Raw genomic sequence first — 22,656 nt, forward strand, 5'->3', positions numbered from 1 at the left:
CATTGAAATGCTTGGATTCCGCATGTACAGATGCAGTGATGCGGAATCCAAGCGTTCCAATGAAAGTCAATGGCGGCGAAAATGCAGCACTTCCGCAAAATAATTGGTAGTGCTGCGTTTTTTTTCCGCAAGGATAACCCGCAGCATGTGCACAGCACATGCGGATTATCATTGGGGAACATGGCAGGCCTTCTACCATGCATTTTTTAAGTGTTTCTGCAGCGTTTTTGCCGCTGCGGAAACGCTTAAAAAACATATCGTGGGCACACAGCCTGAGCCTCATTTAGAACCATGATGCACTGACCGACTGCGGGTCTGCTGACCTGAACTTGGAAGTCTCATATGTGCTTATGAGGCTGTCACGATCAGGTCTGGAGACCTACAGACAGTCCGTGCATCAAGGTTGGTACATGGAACGTGTTTTATAGATGTCTGAATGAGGCTTTATATTGATTAGCAGAATGCTCAACCAACTGAGGAGGCAATCACAGCCTCCAATTGTATGCCACAAAAGAATCTGACCAGCACCTCCTAACAATGTGAACAAGTGCTGGCTGCTGTGACTGTGATATATACATAACCATGCATTGAACGATACATATTGCATCAAAGCAGCTTGCACCTATTCACATTTATTACTTGGTCACACTATATAAATCCATGCCGGTTGCAAGTTGTCAAGCATTTTTCCAAGTGATGCTAAAATCGCTTGGAAAAGTGCTTGATAACCCGCATGCAGAAATGCATGTAGTTTATTAATCTTTCAGAAACATTCATTAAAATGCTAACTAGTTATAACAAGGTTCTTCCCTTGAACAAACAAATGAGTGGTGTTCTGGCCACCAAATTCCTTTTGTATAGAAATAAACATCATCATTGACTACTGGCAAAAGCTTTTATTAAATTTATATTATGTAGCCCTATAGTAAGCTTCTTGCTTTCAGTATCAGGTGAATTAAATTCATTTTATTTTGCATAACTACATGGTTTTAAATCCTATAGTCCAATGTAAATTCTTTTAAAAGCGTTTTCTGGGAAGTAACATTGGCAGCTATAAATCTCTAATTTGTGTGATTCAACCCGTCCATGTCAATATGGCGGCACTACAGGTCAAGCCCATTCAAGCGAATGAGGCCAAGTTAAAGTAAGAGAAACAGCGCATAGATCACAGTGACACAGAGTCAGGTGTTACAGACGCAGTCCCTCCCTTATAAAATCTGGTAACCTTCCTCTAATTCCAGGGATTTGGTCACCATCAATTAGGGCATATCCTAAATAAACGTATCTAATGGTCCTTTCTGGAAAACCTCTAATTTCTTAAAGTGCTTTATCTGAAGTAAATGCAGCAATGACCGATTATCTACAGTATAACTGGGGAAGAACTACGTTTGGTGCTCCTTCGAGATCTGAACTACACCTCCTAGTCAGCTCTTTTAACCACAGTTCTAAAACAAAGCACTTCACGTAGGAATAGTTGCAAAACTAGTCATACATATACATGTCTTTAAGAAGGGGAACATGACAACAGAAGTGTTCGTATTTTCACAACGACTTTTTCGACTGTGCACAGTGCATCCCTTCATCGCTCACTAAAGTCCACATGATCCACATCTCTGTAGGATTTAGTTTGTGAACAACCATTAGCCCTTTATACAAACATGGATCAAATGGATTAACAGGTTTACGGATACCAAAGGTTTTGAAACCAGCATGAAACTGTGGGGTCAGATTCATTTTTTCAAGGCACATGCCAACAAAAACATCATCAATAGGGAAGAGTTCAGTGGTTTCAGCTGTGCTAAGAAGACGTTGAGTAGTCCTCCTAGACATTAAGTAGCCTCCTCCTCCAGCATATAAAGGATAATGACTTTTATTGTACATTTCCTGTGGAATGAAATATTTTACTTTAGTATTTCTAATTGGAATTGCTTTGCTGATTACATCTCCAACAAAAAGATCTTGTTCTGGATCCATCTCCTGAAGAAACTCTACAATATTGTATGTGTTAATGAAAACATCGTCATCACCTTTCAGGACAAAGCTGCTGTGTGAGCATCCTTCTGTGAACCATCTCAAGAAATGAAGCTCCTTAAGTGTAAGGTTAAAAAAATTGTCTATAAAATTCCACTGGATGATGTCATTAAACTCTCTGTGTTCATAAGAAATGAGCTGGGCCAGTGACCGAGCTGGTATGCTGGCCTCAGTCTTGCCGAGCAAGAACACCAGCTTAATCTTCTTGCCCTGAAATTCTTGCTTTTTTCCCCAGGTATTCCTTATAGCAATCCGCCGATCTATATTAATAGGAAGAGACTTTATGGCCAATAATAAAAAGGTATCTTTTTCACATTGCTTCGGCATGATAAGAGTGGAAAAGTTCCGGCAGTGCCTGTACATCAAGAACAAGCGGTGCAGTTCAGGAAAGGTTGAGGAAGCATTCAGCATGGATACGTCAGGAGAACACTGGGTGACTCTTTGTAGTGAAGGAGCCCAGAAGACAAATTCTTGTTTTTGTGTTTCTGCTTTTCTAGGGACAACAGGGTCAACCTCTGTTTTAGTGTCTTTGTAAAAGTAGATAAAAACCCCAAATACTAACAAAGACAAGGTATAGAGCACAAGATTTCGCAGCCGAAGAACCATCTCTGTGCAGAGACTTTGTTTTTTTCCTATAAAATGAACAAAATAGAAATGAGTCAAGCAAAAAAACTATTTCTATAACCAACAAAATTGAATGTCTAAAGAAAAGAACACATAAGCAACCAAAAACTGCAACCATGCAAGCCTCAAACCTCTGTAGTTTTCTGAATGACTATCCATTTTTAACAATCTATCAATAGCTCATTGTTAATGGATGTGTGATTTTGCGAATTTAGCGTGGCTTTAGTTTTCAGGTTGCCATGGGTGGCTGTATCTTAAAGCTCTGTTCACATCTGCTTTGGAGGAATCAGTCATTTTGATGAAAAGAAAAGCAATGCTTGCAGCATAAAATCTGACAGAATTACGCAGGGCCTACCCGCCATCTTTGGTCACAGCTGTCAAGTGACCAAAGTTTGCTTGGTGTCACTGATACATCACAGCACCATACAAGTGAATGGGGTCATACTGTGCCAGTTGCAATGCAGTTAGACTTGGTCTAGCTGACTGTTCAAGGTTACACTGCTGGGCACTAAGCTCTCGATGCTGGTTTCCCATGCATAGAGGCATTACACTGGTCCTATATATTTCACTACACCCTATATGATCTCTACTAGAGGCTCCTCTATTACAGTTTACAAGGAGTTGTCTAAAATAAACTACAAGTTAGCTTTGAAAATCGTATATAGCATAGAAAACATTAATTTCTTTTCAATCAAGAAATCGTGTGTATAACTTTCAAACAAGCCAAGTGTCATCCTATTAAAAATAAAGGAAAAGCATTACACAATCCTATAACAACCTTCCACAATGTGCCAACTATTTACAGCGCTCATTTAATGTCTGTTGTCATTAAAGGGCCTATTAATACTAAATTGAAACCAATGTTAGAAATACTAATCAGCTGTTAAGAAAATGTTAAAAATGATTAAAGCTTATTAGGTTACATTTTAAAAAAAAACAAAAACCCACACTTGCACTGTAGGAGACAATGTGCAGACATTATGGATTAACCCTCTAATGCTGGAGGCATTTTGGACCTTACAGATCAAACTATCGTTCGCAACTTTCCACACTGTGGTCAACTAGCTTTATCCTTTGAAAAGATTAGGCCTTGTGCTCACGGGCATATTGTGGACACAACCATATAAATATAGCACCCTCAGACAACTTTGGGCCTACATTAGATCTCTAATTTCATGCAAAAAGAAATAGTCTATATAAATAGGTGTGAAAAATTCAAGAAATCTTGCCATTTTTCACTACATACAGGGGAGAATACTAGGGAGTATAGGGGAGTGTCTTATCAAGGTACACCACTTTCTAAGAAAGATAGCAAGTCGTATTAAAGGACAATAGCACCATGATAAGAAGAGCCGTCATGGGTCCAGTTAGATCTTTCCATTTGATCACATAACCAGTCTTCCAGCAACTGCTGCTGCCCCGAGTGTATATTCCCCATTGAACTGCTGCTGCTTGCTCATATGTAGCAATCAAATAGGCAAACCATATTAAAAAAGGCGTTGTCTACCTCAGGGAAAACTTACAGAAAACAGTGCAGCTTGCCAAATAATAATAAAAATAATAATAACAGAGTGTAATATACACACTGTAAGGATTCCACTCTGCTACCCAGTCCGAGCGGCCATCTCATGACAGCAGGTATGTGATTATATCACACACTGTTAGTATTCAGCAAGCTGTACGGCTTGCCAAAAGTTTACCCTGTGGTGGAAAGTCCCTTTAAAATATTGTTTTTGCCTTTTCTGCTGGGTATAAGACAGTCCCTGATACAAGTCTCTAGAAAACGCCCCCAATATCACTAAATAAATCTAAAAAAAAATATATAATCTTATTTTTATTAGAAAAAAATGCACTTCTACCTTCAGAAATGCATAATTTAGTTAAAAACATTTCTTTTAACCCCCTGCCACATCACTACATTTGGCCCTGAGCTATTCTCAGTTTGTAGTGCTTAGAGCTGTAATGTGCTTTTGCTGTATCAGCAGGTACTCAGAAAGTTAGTCTGTATAGGCTTGTTGATCCACTAGCATATGTGGGGATAATGTTTGTAAAGCGCTGCTGAATATGATGGATCTATATAAGCAACACAAAAAAAATTAATTAAATGCGTCATACATGGGTAAAGACTAGTGTTGAGCGATACCTTCCGATATCAGGAAATATCGGATCGGATTGGATCGGGCAGATACCCAAAAAGTATCGGATATCGCCGATTCCGATACCGGAGACCAATGCAAGTCAATGGGACACAAATATCGGAATGAAAATAAACCCTTTCTTTCCTTGTAGGTTAATTCTACATGAAGGAAAACAACTAACAATAATGTAGAATGTATTGGGGGAGGTGGTTGCTCAAATCGATGGGAACAGTGCTCACAGTGAAACATGAAAAGCCGGCAATTCAGCAGTGGCATACACCGGTACCCGACAATTTAGAACAGAAAGAATAGAGCTTCACACATAGATTAGATAGATAGAAACATGTCAGTCACATATATAAGAAGTACAGTGACAGTGTTGCTTACTGTACTTGTCATTTAGTGAAAGGATTTATTTAAAAAAATAACAGTGTTTTCATGCACCGTCTCTTTAAAAAAGCCGGCCGGCAATTCAGCAGCGGTACCCGACAATTTATAACAGAAAGAATAGAGAATCACACATAGATTAGATAGACAGAAACATGTCAGTCACATATATAATAAGTACAGTGATAGTGTTGGTTACTGTACTTGTCATTTAGTGTTAAAATAAAGGATTTATTAAAAAAAAAAATTGGCGTGGGGTTCCCCGTAATTTTAGGCTCTAGCGGAGGTTAAGCGGACGGCTGGGGCAGATGTTTGAAGCCTGGGAAGGGGGTAATACCCACGGAGCTCCCCAGGCTACTAATATCAGCCCCCAGCTGAATACCTAGCCTTTACTAGCTATTAAAATGGGGGACCCCCCCAAAAAAATGACGTGGGGTCCCCCATATTTTAATAGCTAGCAAAGGCTAGGCAGACAGCTGGGGGCTGATATTAATAGCCCAGGAAGGGTGCCATGAATATTGGCCCCCTTCCAGGCTAGAAACACCAGCCATCCCAGAAATGGCGCATCCATAGGATGCGCCAATTCTGGCACTTAGCCTCGCTCTTCCCACTGCCCTGTAGCGGTGGCAGTGGGGTAATAGGGCTGGGGTTGATGTCAGCTTATAATGCCAGCTGACATCAAGCCCAGGTTAGTAATGGAGAGGCGTCTATAAGACACCCCCATTACTAACCCCATAGTCAAAGTTAAAAAAAAAACACAAACACCCAGAATAAAGTCCTTTAATTGAAATAAAGACACAATTCTTTATTGTTCTAAATTAAACCATACTTACCGTCACGCCCATTCCAGCTGAAGCCAACGATCTCCTGCAATAAAAATAAAATAATAAAGCAACATCATCCTTACCTTTCCACGGTTCCCAGGACAGCTTCAGCTCTGCTACATCGAGATGACAGGCTGGACAAAAAGCAGAAAGCTGCCATCCAGCCTGTCATCCCGCAGACACTGAGAAGCGCAGGCTTGCTTGCGCTCCTCAGTGTCTGGCTGTGACGGCATCCAGATGAGCCGACAATGAACTCAGATCACCTCATGCACGTCACTGACAGCGTGGGAGAATTCTCCTGCGCATGCGGTGAGCGTGAGAGACTCGGCTCATCTGGATGCCGTCATAGCCTGACACTGAGGAGAGCAAGCATGCCTGCGCTTCTCAGTGTCAGCCTGCGGGATGACAGGCTGGATGGCAGCTTTCTGCTGCGGTCCAGCCTGTCATCTTGATGTAGCAGAGCTGAAGCTGTCCTGGGAACCATGGAAAGGTAAGGATGATGTTGCTTTATTATTTTTCTTTTATTGCATGAGATCGTTGGCTTCAGCTGGAATGGGCGTGATGGTAAGTATGGTTTAATTTAGAACAATAAAGAATTGTGTGTTTATTTCAATTAAAGGACTTTATTCTGGGTGTTGTGTTTTTTTTTTAAATACTTTACTAGAAATTCATGGCGGTCATGTCTAATATTGGCGTGACCCCATGAATTTCGGGCTTAGGGCCAGCTGATAATGCCAAGCTGGCCCTAACCCCTTTATTACCCAGTGAGCCACCGCACCAGGGCCCTGGATGAGTTGGGTACAGCGCCAGAAGATGGCGCTTCTATGAACGCGCCATTTTCCGGGGTGGCTGCGGACTGCAATTTGCAGCGGGGGGGGGGGGCCCAGAAAGCTTGGGCCTCCCTGCGCTGCAGATTCCAGCCCTCAGCTGCCTAGTTGTACCTGACTGGACACAAAAATAGGGTGAAGCCCCACGTATTTTTTTTTTTTAATTATTTCATGAAATAATTTAAAAAAAAAAAAAAAGGCTTCCCTATATTGTTGTGTCCGGCCAGGTACAAATAGGCAGCTGGGAGTTGGGGGCAGCCCGTTCCTGGATGCTGTACCTGGCTGGCATACAAAAATATGGCAAAGCCCACGTCAACATTTTTGGGAAAAATTAATTAAAAAATAAATAATAATTTAGGGACTGCATCTTTATTAACCCCTCAAGTGTAATTTAGTGTTAAAATAAAGGATTTATTAAAAAAAAAAATTGGCGTGGGGATCCCCCATAATTTTAGTCTCTAGCGGAGGTTAAGCAGACGGCTGGGGCAGATGTTTGAAGCCTGGGGAGGGGGTAAAACCCACGGAGATTCCCAGGCTACTAATATCAGCCCCCAGCTGAATACCTAGCCTTTACTAGCTATTAAAATGGGAGACCCCCCCAAAAAAATGACGTGGGGTCCACCCTATTTTAATAGCTAGCAAAGGCTAGGCAGACAGCTGGGGGCTGATATTAATAGCCCAGGAAGGGTGCCATGAATATTGGCCCCCTCCCAGGCTAGAAACACCAGCCCTCAGCCGCCCCAGAAATTGCGCATCCATAGGATGCGCCAATTCTGGCACTTAGCCTCGCTCTTCCACGCTGCCCTGGTGCGGTGGCAGGGGGTAATAGTGCTGGGGTTCATGTCAGCGCCAGCTGCCATGAAGCCCAGGTTAGTAATTATGGGCGTCTATAAGACACCCCCATTACTAACCTACAAAGTGTTAAAAAGAAAAAACACACTACACCCAGAAAAAAATAATTTATTTGAAATAAAACACACCATTTTATTTAATTCTTACTAAAAAAAAATAGTTACCTGTCCACGTTCCTGCGCTGATCTCCCATGCACAGCTGTCACATCTGGAGATGGTGACAGCTGTGCATGGCTGCTGTAAGCTCACACTGCCGGGAACACGTCTGCTCCCGGCAGCGTGAGCCCCTTGACTGAGGTCACCGGAGTGCATTCAGTCAGCGCAGCTCCGGAGACCTCCTTTACGGCACTGCTGTACCGTGGGAATTTCTCACGGTACAGCAGGGCCGTAAAGGAAGTCACCGGAGCAGCGCTGCCTGAACTCCGGCGAACCCGCTCATGCAATGACGGGGCTGCTTTACGGCCCCGTCATTCTAGCGGCGGCAGCGGTTCAGAGCGGTCACATTCTATGTGGCTGCTCTAAACTGGAGATCTTCGTGGGATACTCGTGGACTACTACGGAGGGGTAAGGATAAGGTTGTGGTTTATTATTTTATATTTTATTACAGGAGATCGATGGCTTCGGGGAATTAGGTGTCTAGGTGAGTATAGGTGTAGTTTTTTATTTTTTACTTTATTTTAGGTGGCGATCGGCGGGGACAGGTAATGTATAAACTAATTTATTTTAGGTAACCACTGGCCACCAATGAAATGTATTTAAAATTTATTGGGGACCAACAACCCCCCAAAAAAAATATAGGGGCCTAAATAAAACATAGGGGGGACAAAATAACATATGGGCCAGTTTAAGGGGCAATTTAAATAGCAGGATCAGGCTGATGGGAACTACTGCTCCCATCAAGCTGATCCTGCTGGCACGAGTGGACGGGGGACAGACATAGGCCGATGGGAGTAGTAGTGTCACATCGGCCTATGTCTGCCTGCACGCACACATCCCACACACACATGGAGCACACACATCGCGCACACACCAATCATGACGGGCTGATGGTCTGGGAGGTGAGGCTGACCTGTGCGGCCGTGGGAAAGTTCATGTGAGTTCATGCAGTCAAGCATGAACTCACATGAACCCTCTGAGGGCACCGTGGCTACTTCAAATGAACAGCTGATCGGCATCATCTGATACCTCAGCTGTTCATTTGAAATAACCGGCGGGAGAGCGCAGCACAGAACGGGAAAGCCGCGGTGAAGTCTTTTCACTGCCGGCTTCCCCGCCCGGGTCCTTCGCTCCCCGCTCCCTGGTGCTGCGCTCCCCGCCCGGTCCTAACTTACGATCGAGATGGGAGGTGGCGAGGGGAGCGGAGGATCGGGGTGGTAGGCTGCGGGGAAGCAGTATGGGGCTGTGTGATTGTTTAAAAGCCGGCGGCTTTTTACCGCCCACCGGCTTTTAAACAATCAGGAGAATTCTTTCAAGCTGGGATGGCATTCTGATGACAGGCTGGATCGCAGCTGAGCGCTGCCATCCAGCTTGTCATCCTTCAGAGACACTGCAGAGCGCAGGCATTATGGGAACTTCCGATTCCGGTATTCGATATTGTAAAAATATCGGAACTCCGATACTGTAATATCGGGTATCGGCCGATATTCGCGGTATCGGAATGCTCAACACTAGTAAAGACCCCTTTTTTATATAAAGTCAGGGGGAAAATTAAATAATTACCTTGATTTTGACTCGGATTGTGATGCAGCTTTGAGCCACATTAAAAGGCAAATTAAAAACCTAATTAACATTCTGCCATTTGACTGCATATGTAGCACCCTGAGGATTCGGCTGCTACAGGGGTATTGCACCTCAACCCAGAGGTGTGATATTCCACTCCCGGGTAAGGATGGAGTGTGGATCTGAGCTCGGTAGGCTGCATGCACTACACACATCCCATTTCCGAGGAGCAGACCGACGGTACTCCCACTTAGAAATGTGCAGGTACGACCGAGTCTGTTCCTGGCTGGAGTGGGAGGGGGGTGGTACATCCCAAGTAGTGTAGGGGCAGATAGGGGGAGCAGCCTGGGTAAAGATAGGAGCTCATTGGGTGCTGGTCACCTGAGCTCACACATAGAGGGTGTATATAAGGTGGGCACCATCAGAGAACAGGGTCAGTCAGCCACAGTCAGTCAGTCTGTGAGTCTTTGCAGAGAAGTCAGAGGAAGAGGAGCAGAGCAGACCCAGAGAGAGAGAGAGGAGAAAGCCAGAATGACCCAGAGGGGGAAACAGAAAAGGAACTCCGAGAACCCAAAGTCCATCAGCGGGTGAAGAGTTGGCATCAGGGTACCGGAACCCAAGCTGGTGGGGGCAAAAACACACCCTAGCCAGAGACCGGAGGCCGTGGGCAGCGTCTGCCACGGCCACCCACCACATCCACCTCGAAGGCATACCACGTGGAGGGTCAGGGAACCCAAGGCCAAGGGTCTCCCAACAGAAGGCCCGAGGGAGCTGGACCTGGGTGGATCACTAGTGGGGACGGCCAGAGAAAGGACAGAAGGAGAGCTCAGGGTCACGCTCCGGACTCGCTTGGGGGTTGGCTGGATCCAGGACCTGGTGGATGCAGCACGGCTCGGGAGGTCACTTGAAGCTGGAGTGACCGGAACATCAGCAGTGAGTAAATACCCTAAACTGCACAACCCGATTCTGTCTTCATTTAACACCTATGCTGCACCACCACAACCCCCATCCTCTGCACCTGACCCCCTGAGGCTATACCCCACCCGTTGGGGGTTATACCACCAAAAGCTGCACCTACACCATCAGCCTCAGCGGACCCTGCTGCAGCGGCGGCCATAGTGACCGCAATACAACGGGTGGCGTAGTCGACAATAAAGAACTTAATAACATCTGTAGGACTGCCACATACAACTGAGTTTGACACCCTGGGCACGGACCGGGTCACAGCCACTCGGAAGACTACAACTCCCATCTGATCCGGCTCCGGATATTCCCCCTAAAGAATATGGCCCAGGGGGCGCGTCAACTTTGGCGTAGTCGGCAGGATTACGTGCCCGCAACACCCGGGTACTGCGTGCCTGAAGAAAAGTGCGAGTTTACCTCAAAAAGAAGTCTCCTGCCGGTTCCGGAGGGTCCCCGCCATCGGACCCCATCACAGGTCGATTCCCGCCGGTTGCCCGCCATTAACAGCGTTTTCCCGCCATCTGCAGAGTTTCCCGCCACTGGGAAGCGATTCCCGCCATTTCCAAAGGTTTCCCGCCTTGGAAGAGCGGACGCCATTATGGGCGTGCCAGAGGGTGGTGAGAGGCCACCTCCCATCGTGGGCCAGGACCGAAAATGGCGCCAAAAGTGGAAACCGCCCCCACCAACAGAGACTGTGATGCTAGAGGTGTCTGTCAGCGTGAAAGAACAGCCCCTGGAGCTGACAGTCACCAAGTGGCCCCGGGACCGCCCTCGAAGGGGGAGGAGACGAAAGGAGAGAACAAAGATGGGTGTCGCTTGGAGCAGTCTAGAGCGAGCGCACCCGGAGGCAACAAGCCTGGAGAAGAGTATCGGAGGAGCTTACCCGGAGATGGCGAGAAAGCAGAGCAGCACCGGCCCGCTGGCCAGGAGCCTGCTGGAGACAACTGAAGGAGAGCAGAGCAGCACCGACCCGTTGGTCAGGAGCCTGCTGGAAACAACGACCCCACTAGGCCTAGTGGAGGTCCTAGCACAGCTTCCCCGAGACCGGGAGTGTGCACAGACCGCTCTGGAGGGCCTCGCAAGGAGGATGGCCCGGGTGCAGCGAGAGACGTTGGCGGAGTGGAGCCGTGAGATGGCCCAGCAGACCGAGACCTGTCAGCGGAGCACGCCACCCAAGACGAGGAGACAGACCGCCTCTGAGGATGGCGCGGGAGGACTGAAGGCCGGAGACGGCGCCGAGAAGGGAGCCGAACGAAAGGAGGCAGGTAAAGGGGACGTCTATACCCCAAACCGGGAAACCGCGTACCTGCCCCAGCTCCCCGTCGCAGAGCCCGAAGTCTATCCTGCCGTGCCCGTCGCTGCAACGTCACCGCCGCAGACTAGGCCTCAAACGGGAGCCGCGACCCCTGTGACGTCACACGCCTCGACCCCGAGCGTGACCAAGCAGGAAGTACCACCAGCCTGGTCGCAAGGCCTAGTACCCCCGGGCGCCGCAATACCAACAGCGCCCCCTACCTCCGCGGAGCCCCCGGCCTGGTCGCAGGGCCAAGTAGCACAGGGCGCCGCCGTCCTTACGGTGCCCTTTACCTTCCAGATACCCCAGGCCTGGCCGCAAGGCCCGGGCAACCCGGGCGCTAACACCACCGCGCCCATAAGACCAAGAGTGCCGCATCTGGGAGAGGACCTGTACGCCCAGCATACGTGCCCGGATGGGCAGCCATTTATATGGCCACCGGAGTTTCACCATCCCCGACTCCGGAGAGAGAGACCCCTGGATGAACCCCTGATCCCGGCTCCAAAGCCCGTAAAGAGGATCTCGCCCCCGCTAGCAGAAGCGCAGTTTGAGTGGGACCCCACTGGAGAAGATCTCATGGGGTTCACTCAAGAGACTCGGGCAGCTGCAGCGGAGCGTGCTGAGTGCTGCCGCCAACAGCTCGAGGACTTTGAGAGGGAGCGGAGAGAGAGGCGGGTCCGGGAACAGCAAGCTCAAATAAGGAGCGCGGAGCAGAAGAGCCGGGCCAGGAGTGACCCCCGTGCAGCGCATAGTCCCCGCACCACCGGGACTGTGATAAAGTTTAACATGCAGCATGGGTGGGGCTTCATCCGAGACCACCGCACCCTAGGCGACGTCTTCGTGACCAGGAGAGACGTTGAGTCCCACCTACCGGAGGGACACAGAGGTCGTGACCTTTACATCGGGGACGAGGTCACCTTCACCCGGCACAAGTGTGCCAAAGGACCCTACGCCCTCCATGTGCATCGCCTGACGGAGGAAGAGCTGCGGTGTGAGGAGGAAGAACAAGAGGACCCGGACGGGTCTGAAACTAGAGTTAGAGGTAACCATAAAGAAAGAGCAGGAGGACGCCGTCGCTAAGTACAGCGAAGCAGAAGCTGTATATAGTTGCCAGTCGGGGCACCGTGAACTGAAACTGTTACTGTTGCTAAATATAGTCCCCGTTGGGACCAGCAAGTGTGAACTGTTACCCGTATTTCCCTAAATCCCACTGGCCGAGGACTGAGAACGGTCATTCCTCCCCAATACCTGGCCGAGGACTGAGAGCGGCCACCTTCCCTTTTTGTATATAGTTGCGCGTCCTAAAGCGCCCCTACCGGTTTTATAGGAAAACCATTTTTTCTAGAGAGACTGTCGCACTTTACCCGGTCACACGTTGCACAGTGACCGGAGGAGGAGCCAGAGGCGACGAGAATGTTTTATATTGATATATATATATAATGTTGTTTTAAATGTTTTATATGTTTATGCAAAAATTTGTATGTTTTTGGTGTTTTGTTCTTACAGCCCGAGGGCGTGCTGTGATTTACCAGGGGGGAATGTAGCACCCTGAGGATTCGGCTGCTACAGGGGTATTGCACCTCAACCCAGAGGTGTGATATTCCACTCCCGGGTAAGGATGGAGTGTGGATCTGAGCTCGGTAGGCTGCATGCACTACACACATCCCATTTCCGAGGAGCAGACCGACGGTACTCCCACTTAGAAATGTGCAGGTACGACCGAGTCTGTTCCTGGCTGGAGTGGGAGGGGGGTGGTACATCCCAAGTAGTGTAGGGGCAGATAGGGGGAGCAGCCTGGGTAAAGATAGGAGCTCATTGGGTGCTGGTCACCTGAGCTCACACATAGAGGGTGTATATAAGGTGGGCACCATCAGAGAACAGGGTCAGTCAGCCACAGTCAGTCAGTCTGTGAGTCTTTGCAGAGAAGTCAGAGGAAGAGGAGCAGAGCAGACCCAGAGAGAGAGAGAGGAGAAAGCCAGAAAGACCCAGAGGGGGAAACAGAAAAGGAACTCCGAGAACCCAAAGTCCATCAGCGGGTGAAGAGTTGGCATCAGGGTACCGGAACCCAAGCTGGTGGGGGCAAAAACACACCCTAGCCAGAGACCGGAGGCCGTGGGCAGCGTCTGCCACGGCCACCCACCACATCCACCTCGAAGGCATACCACGTGGAGGGTCAGGGAACCCAAGGCCAAGGGTCTCCCAACAGAAGGCCCGAGGGAGCTGGACCTGGGTGGATCACTAGTGGGGACGGCCAGAGAAAGGACAGAAGGAGAGCTCAGGGTCACGCTCCGGACTCGCTTGGGGGTTGGCTGGATCCAGGACCTGGTGGATGCAGCACGGCTCGGGAGGTCACTTGAAGCTGGAGTGACCGGAACATCAGCAGTGAGTAAATACCCTAAACTGCACAACCCGATTCTGTCTTCATTTAACACCTATGCTGCACCACCACAACCCCCATCCTCTGCACCTGACCCCCTGAGGCTATACCCCACCCGTTGGGGGTTATACCACCAAAAGCTGCACCTACACCATCAGCCTCAGCGGACCCTGCTGCAGCGGCGGCCATAGTGACCGCAATACAACGGGTGGCGTAGTCGACAATAAAGAACTTAATAACATCTGTAGGACTGCCACATACAACTGAGTTTGACACCCTGGGCACGGACCGGGTCACAGCCACTCGGAAGACTACAACTCCCATCTGATCCGGCTCCGGATATTCCCCCTAGAGAATATGGCCCAGGGGGCGCGTCACATACATACCTCTTAAGCTAATGCCAGTTTCTCATGGCTTTCCCCTTGTCTGGACTATAAAGTGCAATTCCGGTAATCTGCAACAGAACACAATGAACCTTGGTGAATAGTAATTAAATAGTTCTTAAGGTTTTCTTAAAGTTACTGGACTGCAATATTTTGTAAAACAGAGGTCTATATGAAATGCATAGGTTTAGTCAATTAATGTGCACAGTATAAATACTATTCCCTAAAATGAATAAGGATTCATGCCAATTTCTCTATAATGACAAGCATATTACAATATGAACATGCTTTGTATATAAAAAGGACAAGTACAGATAATGGCAAAATACTCACATTTCATAGAAAAAACACTCCAAACATTTGATGCTAACATTATAGGCATGATTGACTTTATTTTCTTGTGGAAACCCGGAACAAAATGACAACGAAACAACCCAATTAGGCCACATTCAGATTTAGTAATTTTTCACGTATGCAGAACATGGCATGAGTGTCAGTGTTTTGTTTTTGTTTTATTTGGTCACTTTTTACCATCATTGTTTAATCAGTGATAGTCACATATGAAAAAATTAAATTACAACACTTCTCTTATGCATTGCAATCTTAATCACCAACTGCCCACTGATGGTATCCAGATGCTGTCTGTGATTTACATGGACCCATAGACTTGTACTGGTAATAGTGCTTCATGACGCAGATCAAAAACAGACATGCCTCAGTGATGATTTTTTTTTTTTTTTTTTTTTTTTAAAAAAAAGCACACATTCACCCCTACCCTCCCAAAAAAAAATGGACAAGTTAACAACCCTATAGATTATATAATGGGTAAGGTACGTGTTCTGTCAGTGAAAAGACGGATAGAACACATATGTTAAAAATGGACATCTGAACGAAGCCTCATTACATTTCAATCTGATTTGGCAGGTTTCAGAATGCACATTCACAGTCTGAAATGCCTTGTTTTATCAATAATCTGATCTATCCTTTTGGAGCTTGGGGTCCAAAGCAACAATCCAGTTGTAAAGCAACACTCCAGCATTTTTTTTTTTTCATCGCCAGAGTGGTGCTTAAAATCCAAAGTCCCCTGCCTGATGCTCTCATTCCAGGGTATTTTCATCCGTTTTAGCCGCCGCTCCGTCTCCTGCAGTTTGTGACTTGCCGGCAGCTCCAGTGTTTTATGTAGTGAGCCGGAGGTCACTAATCAATGTAAGTCTATGACAGCCTCGTCCTGGCTCTCATAGAATTGCATTGAGAACTTGTAATGTAGCTTCTGACTTCCGGAGACTCAGAAGCTGCGCTCACAAAATAGCACCGCAAGACCGGACTGGCATAGAAAAACTATGGATGCGCCATTTCTGGGTCTGCTGAGGGCTGATATTATTAGCCTCGGAGGGGGCCAGGATCCATGGCCCCTTCCCTGGCTATTAATATCAGCTCACATCTGTCTGTCTGTTTAGCCTTGGCTGATTAGATTTTATAGGGGGACCCTACGTCAATTTTTTTCTTGGGTCCTCCTGTAATCTAGCCAGTAAAGGCTAAGCAAACAGCTGTGAGCTGTTATGAATAGCCAGGGAACATCTTTGGCTAATGGCCCCCTCCCAGGCTACCAATATCAACCCCCAGCATTAAAAACAAGCACAGTGGGCATTGGATTTCTTGTAACTGAAATAAAATGAAGAATTAAATTAAAAAAATGGCGTGGGCTCCCATGTCATTTTCGCAATCAGCAAGGGGAAGGCCGACTGCTGAGGACTGATTTTAGTAGCTGGGGAGGGGACCATTAGCCAAAGATGCTCCCTGGCTATTAGTAACAGCTCACAGCTGTTTGCTTGGCCTCTACTGGCTAGATTACAGGGGACCCCAGAAAAAATTGACTTAGGGTCCCCCTATAAAATCTAACCAACAAGGGCTAAAACAGACAGCCGTGAGCGGATATTAATAGCCAGGGAAGGGGCTATGGATCATGGCCCCCTCCAAGGCTAATAATATCAGTCCTCAGCTGCCCCAGAAATTGCGCATCCATACGATGCACCAATTATGATGCTTAGCCTTGCTCTTCCCACTGCCGTGTAGCGGTGGAGAGTGGGGTAATAGGGCTGGGGTTCATGTCAGCCTTGTATTGGCGGCTGACATGAAGCCCAGGTTAGTAATGGAAAGGCGTAAATAAAATTCCACACAGTTTTAATAATTCCTCGATCTTCTGTAAAAAAAAAAAAATATAGATAAAAAACAACCATATCCCTCACCTGTCCGCAGTCATGACGTAATCCAAGTGTCCCACGGCGATCAGGGTCACTTCTAGAGCAGTCAAATCAATCACTGATGTCACTGCTGTAGAATACAGCACTGTATACACTGACAGGAGTGTAGTCACTCCTGTCAGTGTATAGTGCTGTGCTGCAGGGGTGAGGTCACTTGAGTTCAAACAGCTGATGATAAGGTGAGAGCTCCAGTGATCTCACTTACGGCATTCGTGCTGTGTGGGAGAATTTCCACACAGCACTAATAGTGCAAGTCAGGTCCCGGAGCTCTCAGCTGACCATCAGCTGTTTGAACTCTGCTGACCACAGCTGGCAGCTTCTCACGATAGGAGCGCTATGGCTCCCGCAATGTGTCAGTGTATCGCCGGCGGCCTGATAGCATGGCCACATCTCCGGATGTGGCCGTGCTATCAGTGAGATCGTCGTGGGACACTCGGTATATGGACTGTGGCGGACAGGTGATGATGAGGTTGGTTTATTATTTTACCTTTATTGCAGGTGAACATGGGCTTCGGGGATTAGTTGTACAGTGAGTATATGGCTTATTTTATTATTTTTTTTTTTTTACAGAGGGCGAGAACATCAGCGTCAAGGTGCAGGTAAGTGATAGGCGAATATGATGAGTTTATTACTTTTATTTAAAATATTTATTTACTTTAACTTTTTTTTTTTCTTTTTTTACTTTCACTATGCAAGCACGCTGATGAGAGATTACTTCTCCCATTAGCGGCGCTTGTGTACAGTGACAGGAGGCGCCGGATGATGGGGCTAGTAGTCCCATCAGCCGGCGCCAGCCGCGGTAAGCTTTTTACCGCAGGTGACTGTCACAGCTGCGGGGATCATGCTGTCAGCATGATCCCTGCAGCGCTATTACCAGCGGTAACGATATTACTGCCACAGCTGCGGAGGTCATGAACAGCTAACAGCATGATCCCCACAGAGTGTTTCCGACGGTAAAGATATTACCGCAGGTGACTGTCACAGCTGCGGGGGATCATGCTGACAGCGCTGGGGATATTACCGTCGGTCACAGCCCCTGATTCCCGTGCTGTCACGCAAATGTTCAGGTTCGTGATATGGTGCCCAAACACATTTTTTTTTTAAATTCGGGTTTATTAGCCAAACCCGAACATTAAAACATTCGCTCATCTCTTGTTAGGACCACTTGTCTATGGATTATAACCACACTGAGTCATTCCTCCTTATACTGGGCTCACATAGTGTTTGCCACTATGTTCAGTGGCTCCATCGGGGCTTACGTCTGAATCCCCACGAAACGGGATTCGGGTGTATGCATCGATGGGGCCATTGACTATAATGATACAGATGGAGTCACCGCTTGCTTTGTCGTGAATCATTTTTGACTGTGTAGACCTAGTTGAGGCGGGCAGAAAGACAGTCAACTACATATACGGAATAACAGGAGGGAGGGTTAGGGAGCTGCAACGCTGAATCCAAACAGCGTGAAGATAATCCACTGAAGGGTGCCAGTCCCGCTGGTGAGCACAGCCATATGAAGAAAACGAAAAGGAGAAAATTGGCACTCCAACAGGTAAAATATGAAAAAACATTATTGGATCATTTAAAAAAAAAAAAGGGAAAATGTAAAATTCATACGCGTTTCTGGCGCTAGGGTTGCGCCGTCATAGCTGCTATGACTAAGGGTGCAACCCTAACGCCAGAAAAGCGTTTACATTTTTCCCCTTTTTTTTAAATGATCCAATAAACTTTTTTCATATTTTACCTGTTGGAGTGCCGATTTTCTCCTATTCGTTTTCTACATATACGGAATATAAATCCTACAAGATAGCAGGGCTGTGGAGTTGGAGTCTGTGTCCATTTTGGTGGAGTCGGAATCGGAGTCAGTATAAAGTGGACCGACTCCAACTCCTAAAATATATAATAAATTGGGTACAATAGTTCAATGCAGTTTGTGGGGAATATTCTTTTCATAAGAATTTGGGAAAGTTATGAAATGTCCTATAAATGTCTGTCCTATTCCTGATCTAAGGGTCTAGACTTTTAGCTGAGATGAATCTGTGCTACAGTAAATTTATTACTTAAACATGAGGCATGTATGAGGGAGTCGGTGTCGTGGAAATTGAAGAGTCGGAGGTTTGGCTTACCGACTCCACAGCCCTGCAAGATAGTGGAACAATAAACCCCAAAGGGTATACAGCACTGAATTATCAGTAATGGTAGATTTAGAAAAAATTTACAAATTTTATTTCTCAAAAGATAAAATGAGAAACAGTAACAATACAATATATAAAAGGTTAGTAGCAGTGGCATGCCGTCCATGGCGTTAGACCACGTGACTGCCATGGGGCCCAAGGGTAGAGGGGGCCCGGTGTCTGCTGCCCTGTCCATAGACACGCCCCTCTAGATCACTGCGCTGTGGGCACACAGGAGAGGAGCTGAGCAGCCTGGCTAATGGAGACAGAGGGAGCGTCCTGGATGCAGGGATGAAACTCAGCTGATTGACTCACTGCAGGTTTAACACCACAGCACTTGTGCGCTCTGTGTGAAATGACGGTGTCTAATGAGTTTCTACCGTGCGTGCAGTTTATTGGATTTGCAGGCAGGGCTGTGGAGTTGGTGTCCATTTTAGTGGAGTCAGAGTTGGTATAAAATGGATTGACAGAGTTCTAAAATAAATAATAAATCTGGTACAGTAGTTCAATGCTCTCCTAGTGGAGGATTATAGAAGTTGTCCACTACTTTTTGATTGATGAGCTATTTTTTGCCAATGCTTCTAGGTGTCATGTTCAGTTATAATCCCCTCTGGTCCCTTAGGATAGGTCATCAATCTCTGATCAGTTGGGGTCAGACGCCCGGCTGGCCATCTTCTGGTAGTTACCAAAGCTTGGTAATACACATCCGCCTTCTATTCAAATCAATAGAAGGCGGATGTATAGTACACTGCAGCCGCCGCTATCAGAAGACTGCAAGTGAGTACTTCCGGCCGGCACCGATAACAGCTGATCGACAGGGGGTGCCGGGTGTCTGACCCCTAACCAATCAGACATTGATGACCTATCCTAGGGATAGGTCATGAATCAAAAAGTAGTGGACAACCTCTTTAACTGAAGGAGGAATGGACAGGCTGAAGAGTGCACAGCAGAGCAAAACACAAGGCTTTCAGAAACAGTAAATCTGACCCCAGATCATCACTAACCACTCATCTATTTGAGGCATCTAGTTTAAAAGGGTTGTCCAGGTTTGAGATGAAAGTCTGCAATCACTTTATATGACTGCAGACTTCTGAACCCTCACAGCACACGCATCGCACATTGTCAGGATTCTCCGGTTCCAGCGGCTAGAGTGGGCGGTCATGCGACCACAAGTAAGCGATTTGCATTCTTCCAGTCACATTCCGACTAGAAGTACTCAGCCTCGATCAATATAACTGAACTGAGCGAGGCCGAGCATGTCTAATCAGCATGTAACCACATATATGCAAATCACATACTTGTAGCCACGTGACCGGCTGCTCTTGCCACTGGCATCGGAGAATCCAGACAGCGAGGATTCAGATGACCGCAGTCATATAGAGCGATTACAGACTTTCATCCTAAACTTGGACAACGTGTGTGCGCGCACACACGCACACACAATGTGGTTGCATAATGAACAAACAAAAGAATACAGTCGCCTCTGAGCGCAGAGATATGCAAAGTGAAGGTACATAAATTGGACAATTCATGGGAGCCCATCAACAATGACCAGATGTACCATTCTTTCATGGGACCTAACCAAATTTAAAGGGCAGGTAGGAGCCTTTCACACTTCTGATTTTTCCATACAAGAAAAATGGACCGATTATTATGATCAGACTTTGATCAGAGTGTGGTTGAAGTGTCATCCGTTTTTATTGTAATGGAGAAATAAAAAAAATATCTGTCATCAGTGTGACACGTACCGGCGCCTGGGAATCAGCGGTACAGTTAGTGCTGTTCCCAAGCGCTGGGTGCTGAAGTCATCATTGTCCCCTGCTTGCGCTGCAAGTGTGATCCTGATGCGGCACACGGTTGCCACACAGGTAGACACAGATATCTCCGGTACTGTTTTTTCCAGTACTGGAAATATCTGGACGTGTGAAAGAGGACTTAGGCTGATGGGAGGAGATCAGTGTACTATTGCTGATGGTGACTGCTTCATTCACACAGTAATTTTGATCAGTATTTCTATGCCAAATCCAAGAGTGTCTCCAAAACACAGAACAGGTAGCAATCTTTCAATTATAGTTTTTCTCTATAGGCTCCAATCCAATTTTTCGCTAACAAACACTGATGCAAAACACTGAACAAATACTGATGTGTGAATGAGGCCTTAGGCTGTTTTTAATTAGTTCTGGATCCTACCTGCCCTTTATATTTGTAGCTTTTAGACTGGTAGAGATATGTCTGAAAACTATTAGGTTATAGTCCCATCAAAGAAAGATACAGCTTGTCGCGGCTGGTGGGCTCTCATGAATTGGCCAATTTATGCACTAAGCACCTACATTTCATAAGTATATGCTATATAGCAATAATGAAGTTGAAATGTCATATAATTCAATGTTTGCACATCTCAGCGCTTACAGAGGCGGCTGCATTCTTCTATATAAACCATACATTTTCGGCAGGCCAGTCTTCACAGCCAGCTGATGTGCGGAGCGCTAACACAGTGGAGTGGGAGAGAGATGCACTTTACACCTCACAGGTTACAAATCTGTAAAGCCCAATTTCTGATCAGGAGATTTCGTCCACGATGCTGATATTTGGGCAAATGGACAAAGGTTGTCTTTATGAGTGAAACTCTATATCATCCATATATCATTCAATAATTGTAGTAACATGGACTTAACTATATATGTATATACATAAAAATGTCACTGTGTAAAATAGCTCTTACTATAGTACCAGTGACATGCCACTAATAGTGACAAACCACGTGGCCACTTTTGAGCCATGAGTTGAGGACACCTGGTGCTAAAAGGTGCTGCTGTACCATTAAGCCGGGAATCTGTGTCTGAGCGCAGCAGGCATGATGACGTCACTATATTGCGTCTGCTGTGCAAAGTCTCAGTTCACATGGTGCATAGAGCAGCTCATTGGGGAAACAGGGCTACGTGATAAGTTTTTAGATTTTTCATAAGTCAGGACTTGTAGGGGTTTGTGGGGCCTTATACTGTGATGGGGACTACTGAAAGGGGGGCTTGTGGGGACCATCATATTGTGGGGACTACTGTGGGGGCCAATTTTACTGTGTGTGGGGGACCTGTGCAGACCATCATAGTGTGGGTACCTTCATCATATTGTATGGGGGTTCTGTGGAGGACCTGTGGGGCCATCATACTGTGTGGGGGCTGTGAGGGCCATCTTACAATGTGGGTCTGTGTGGACCATTATACGGTGTGAAAGGGGCTTGCTGTGCTGGGTTTGTTGGTATGTGCGGGCCATCATACATTGTGGGAGCCATCATGTTGTGTGGGGGCTGTGAGGGCCATCATAACATGTGGGTCTGTTGGGATCATCATACTTTTGCGGGGACCATCATGCTGTGGGGGGGTTGCTGTGGGGGGTCTGTGAGGGCCATTATACTTTGTTGGTATGTGCGGGCCATCATGCTGTGTGTGTGGTTGTGGGGACATCATACATTGCTGGGGGGACTACAGAGTCATAATACTGTGCGTGTAGAGGTTACAGTAGGGGAATTTACTGTAGGGGTATCATACAGTGTGTTGGATGCATTTTTGGGGCCCCCCTCAATTTTTTTTTTTTTATTGAGGGGGGCCCCAATTTGGACTTTTGCTATGGGGCCCCATAATTTCTATGTACGCCCCTGGTTAGTAGACCAATGGTGAGGACACCTCACTTGTGTCCTCACCATTGGTCTACTAACCTTTATGTATTATATTGTTACTGTTTCTCATTTTATCTTTTGAGAAATAAAATGTATACTTTTTTATAAATCTACCATGCCTGATATTTC

The 22,656-nt window shown here is 46.7% G+C and overlaps 1 protein-coding gene across 4 annotated transcripts in view; it reads right to left on the minus strand.

Annotated features, from left to right (window-relative positions):
- Positions 1-607: 607 nt before the first annotated feature.
- The window catches only part of B3GNT4 (UDP-GlcNAc:betaGal beta-1,3-N-acetylglucosaminyltransferase 4), a 58,775-nt gene continuing 36,726 nt past the window's right edge, over positions 608-22,656 (minus strand). For all 4 annotated transcript variants that reach the window (XM_073676256.1, XM_073676254.1, XM_073676255.1 and 1 more), the window contains exons 2-3: positions 14,423-14,490; positions 608-2,663 (exon numbers count right to left, since the gene is read on the minus strand). In XM_073676256.1, the coding sequence (XP_073532357.1) occupies positions 1,543-2,637 (1,095 nt within the window). In that variant the 5' untranslated portion in view covers positions 2,638-2,663; positions 14,423-14,490 and the 3' untranslated portion in view covers positions 608-1,542. The remainder of the gene's footprint in view (positions 2,664-14,422; positions 14,491-22,656) is intronic.

The sequence above is a fragment of the Phyllobates terribilis genome, unplaced genomic scaffold (assembly GCF_046119375.1).
Source record: "Phyllobates terribilis strain yellow unplaced genomic scaffold, ASM4611937v1 Scaffold_1__5_contigs__length_1240528914, whole genome shotgun sequence".
NCBI lineage: Eukaryota > Metazoa > Chordata > Amphibia > Anura > Dendrobatidae > Phyllobates > Phyllobates terribilis.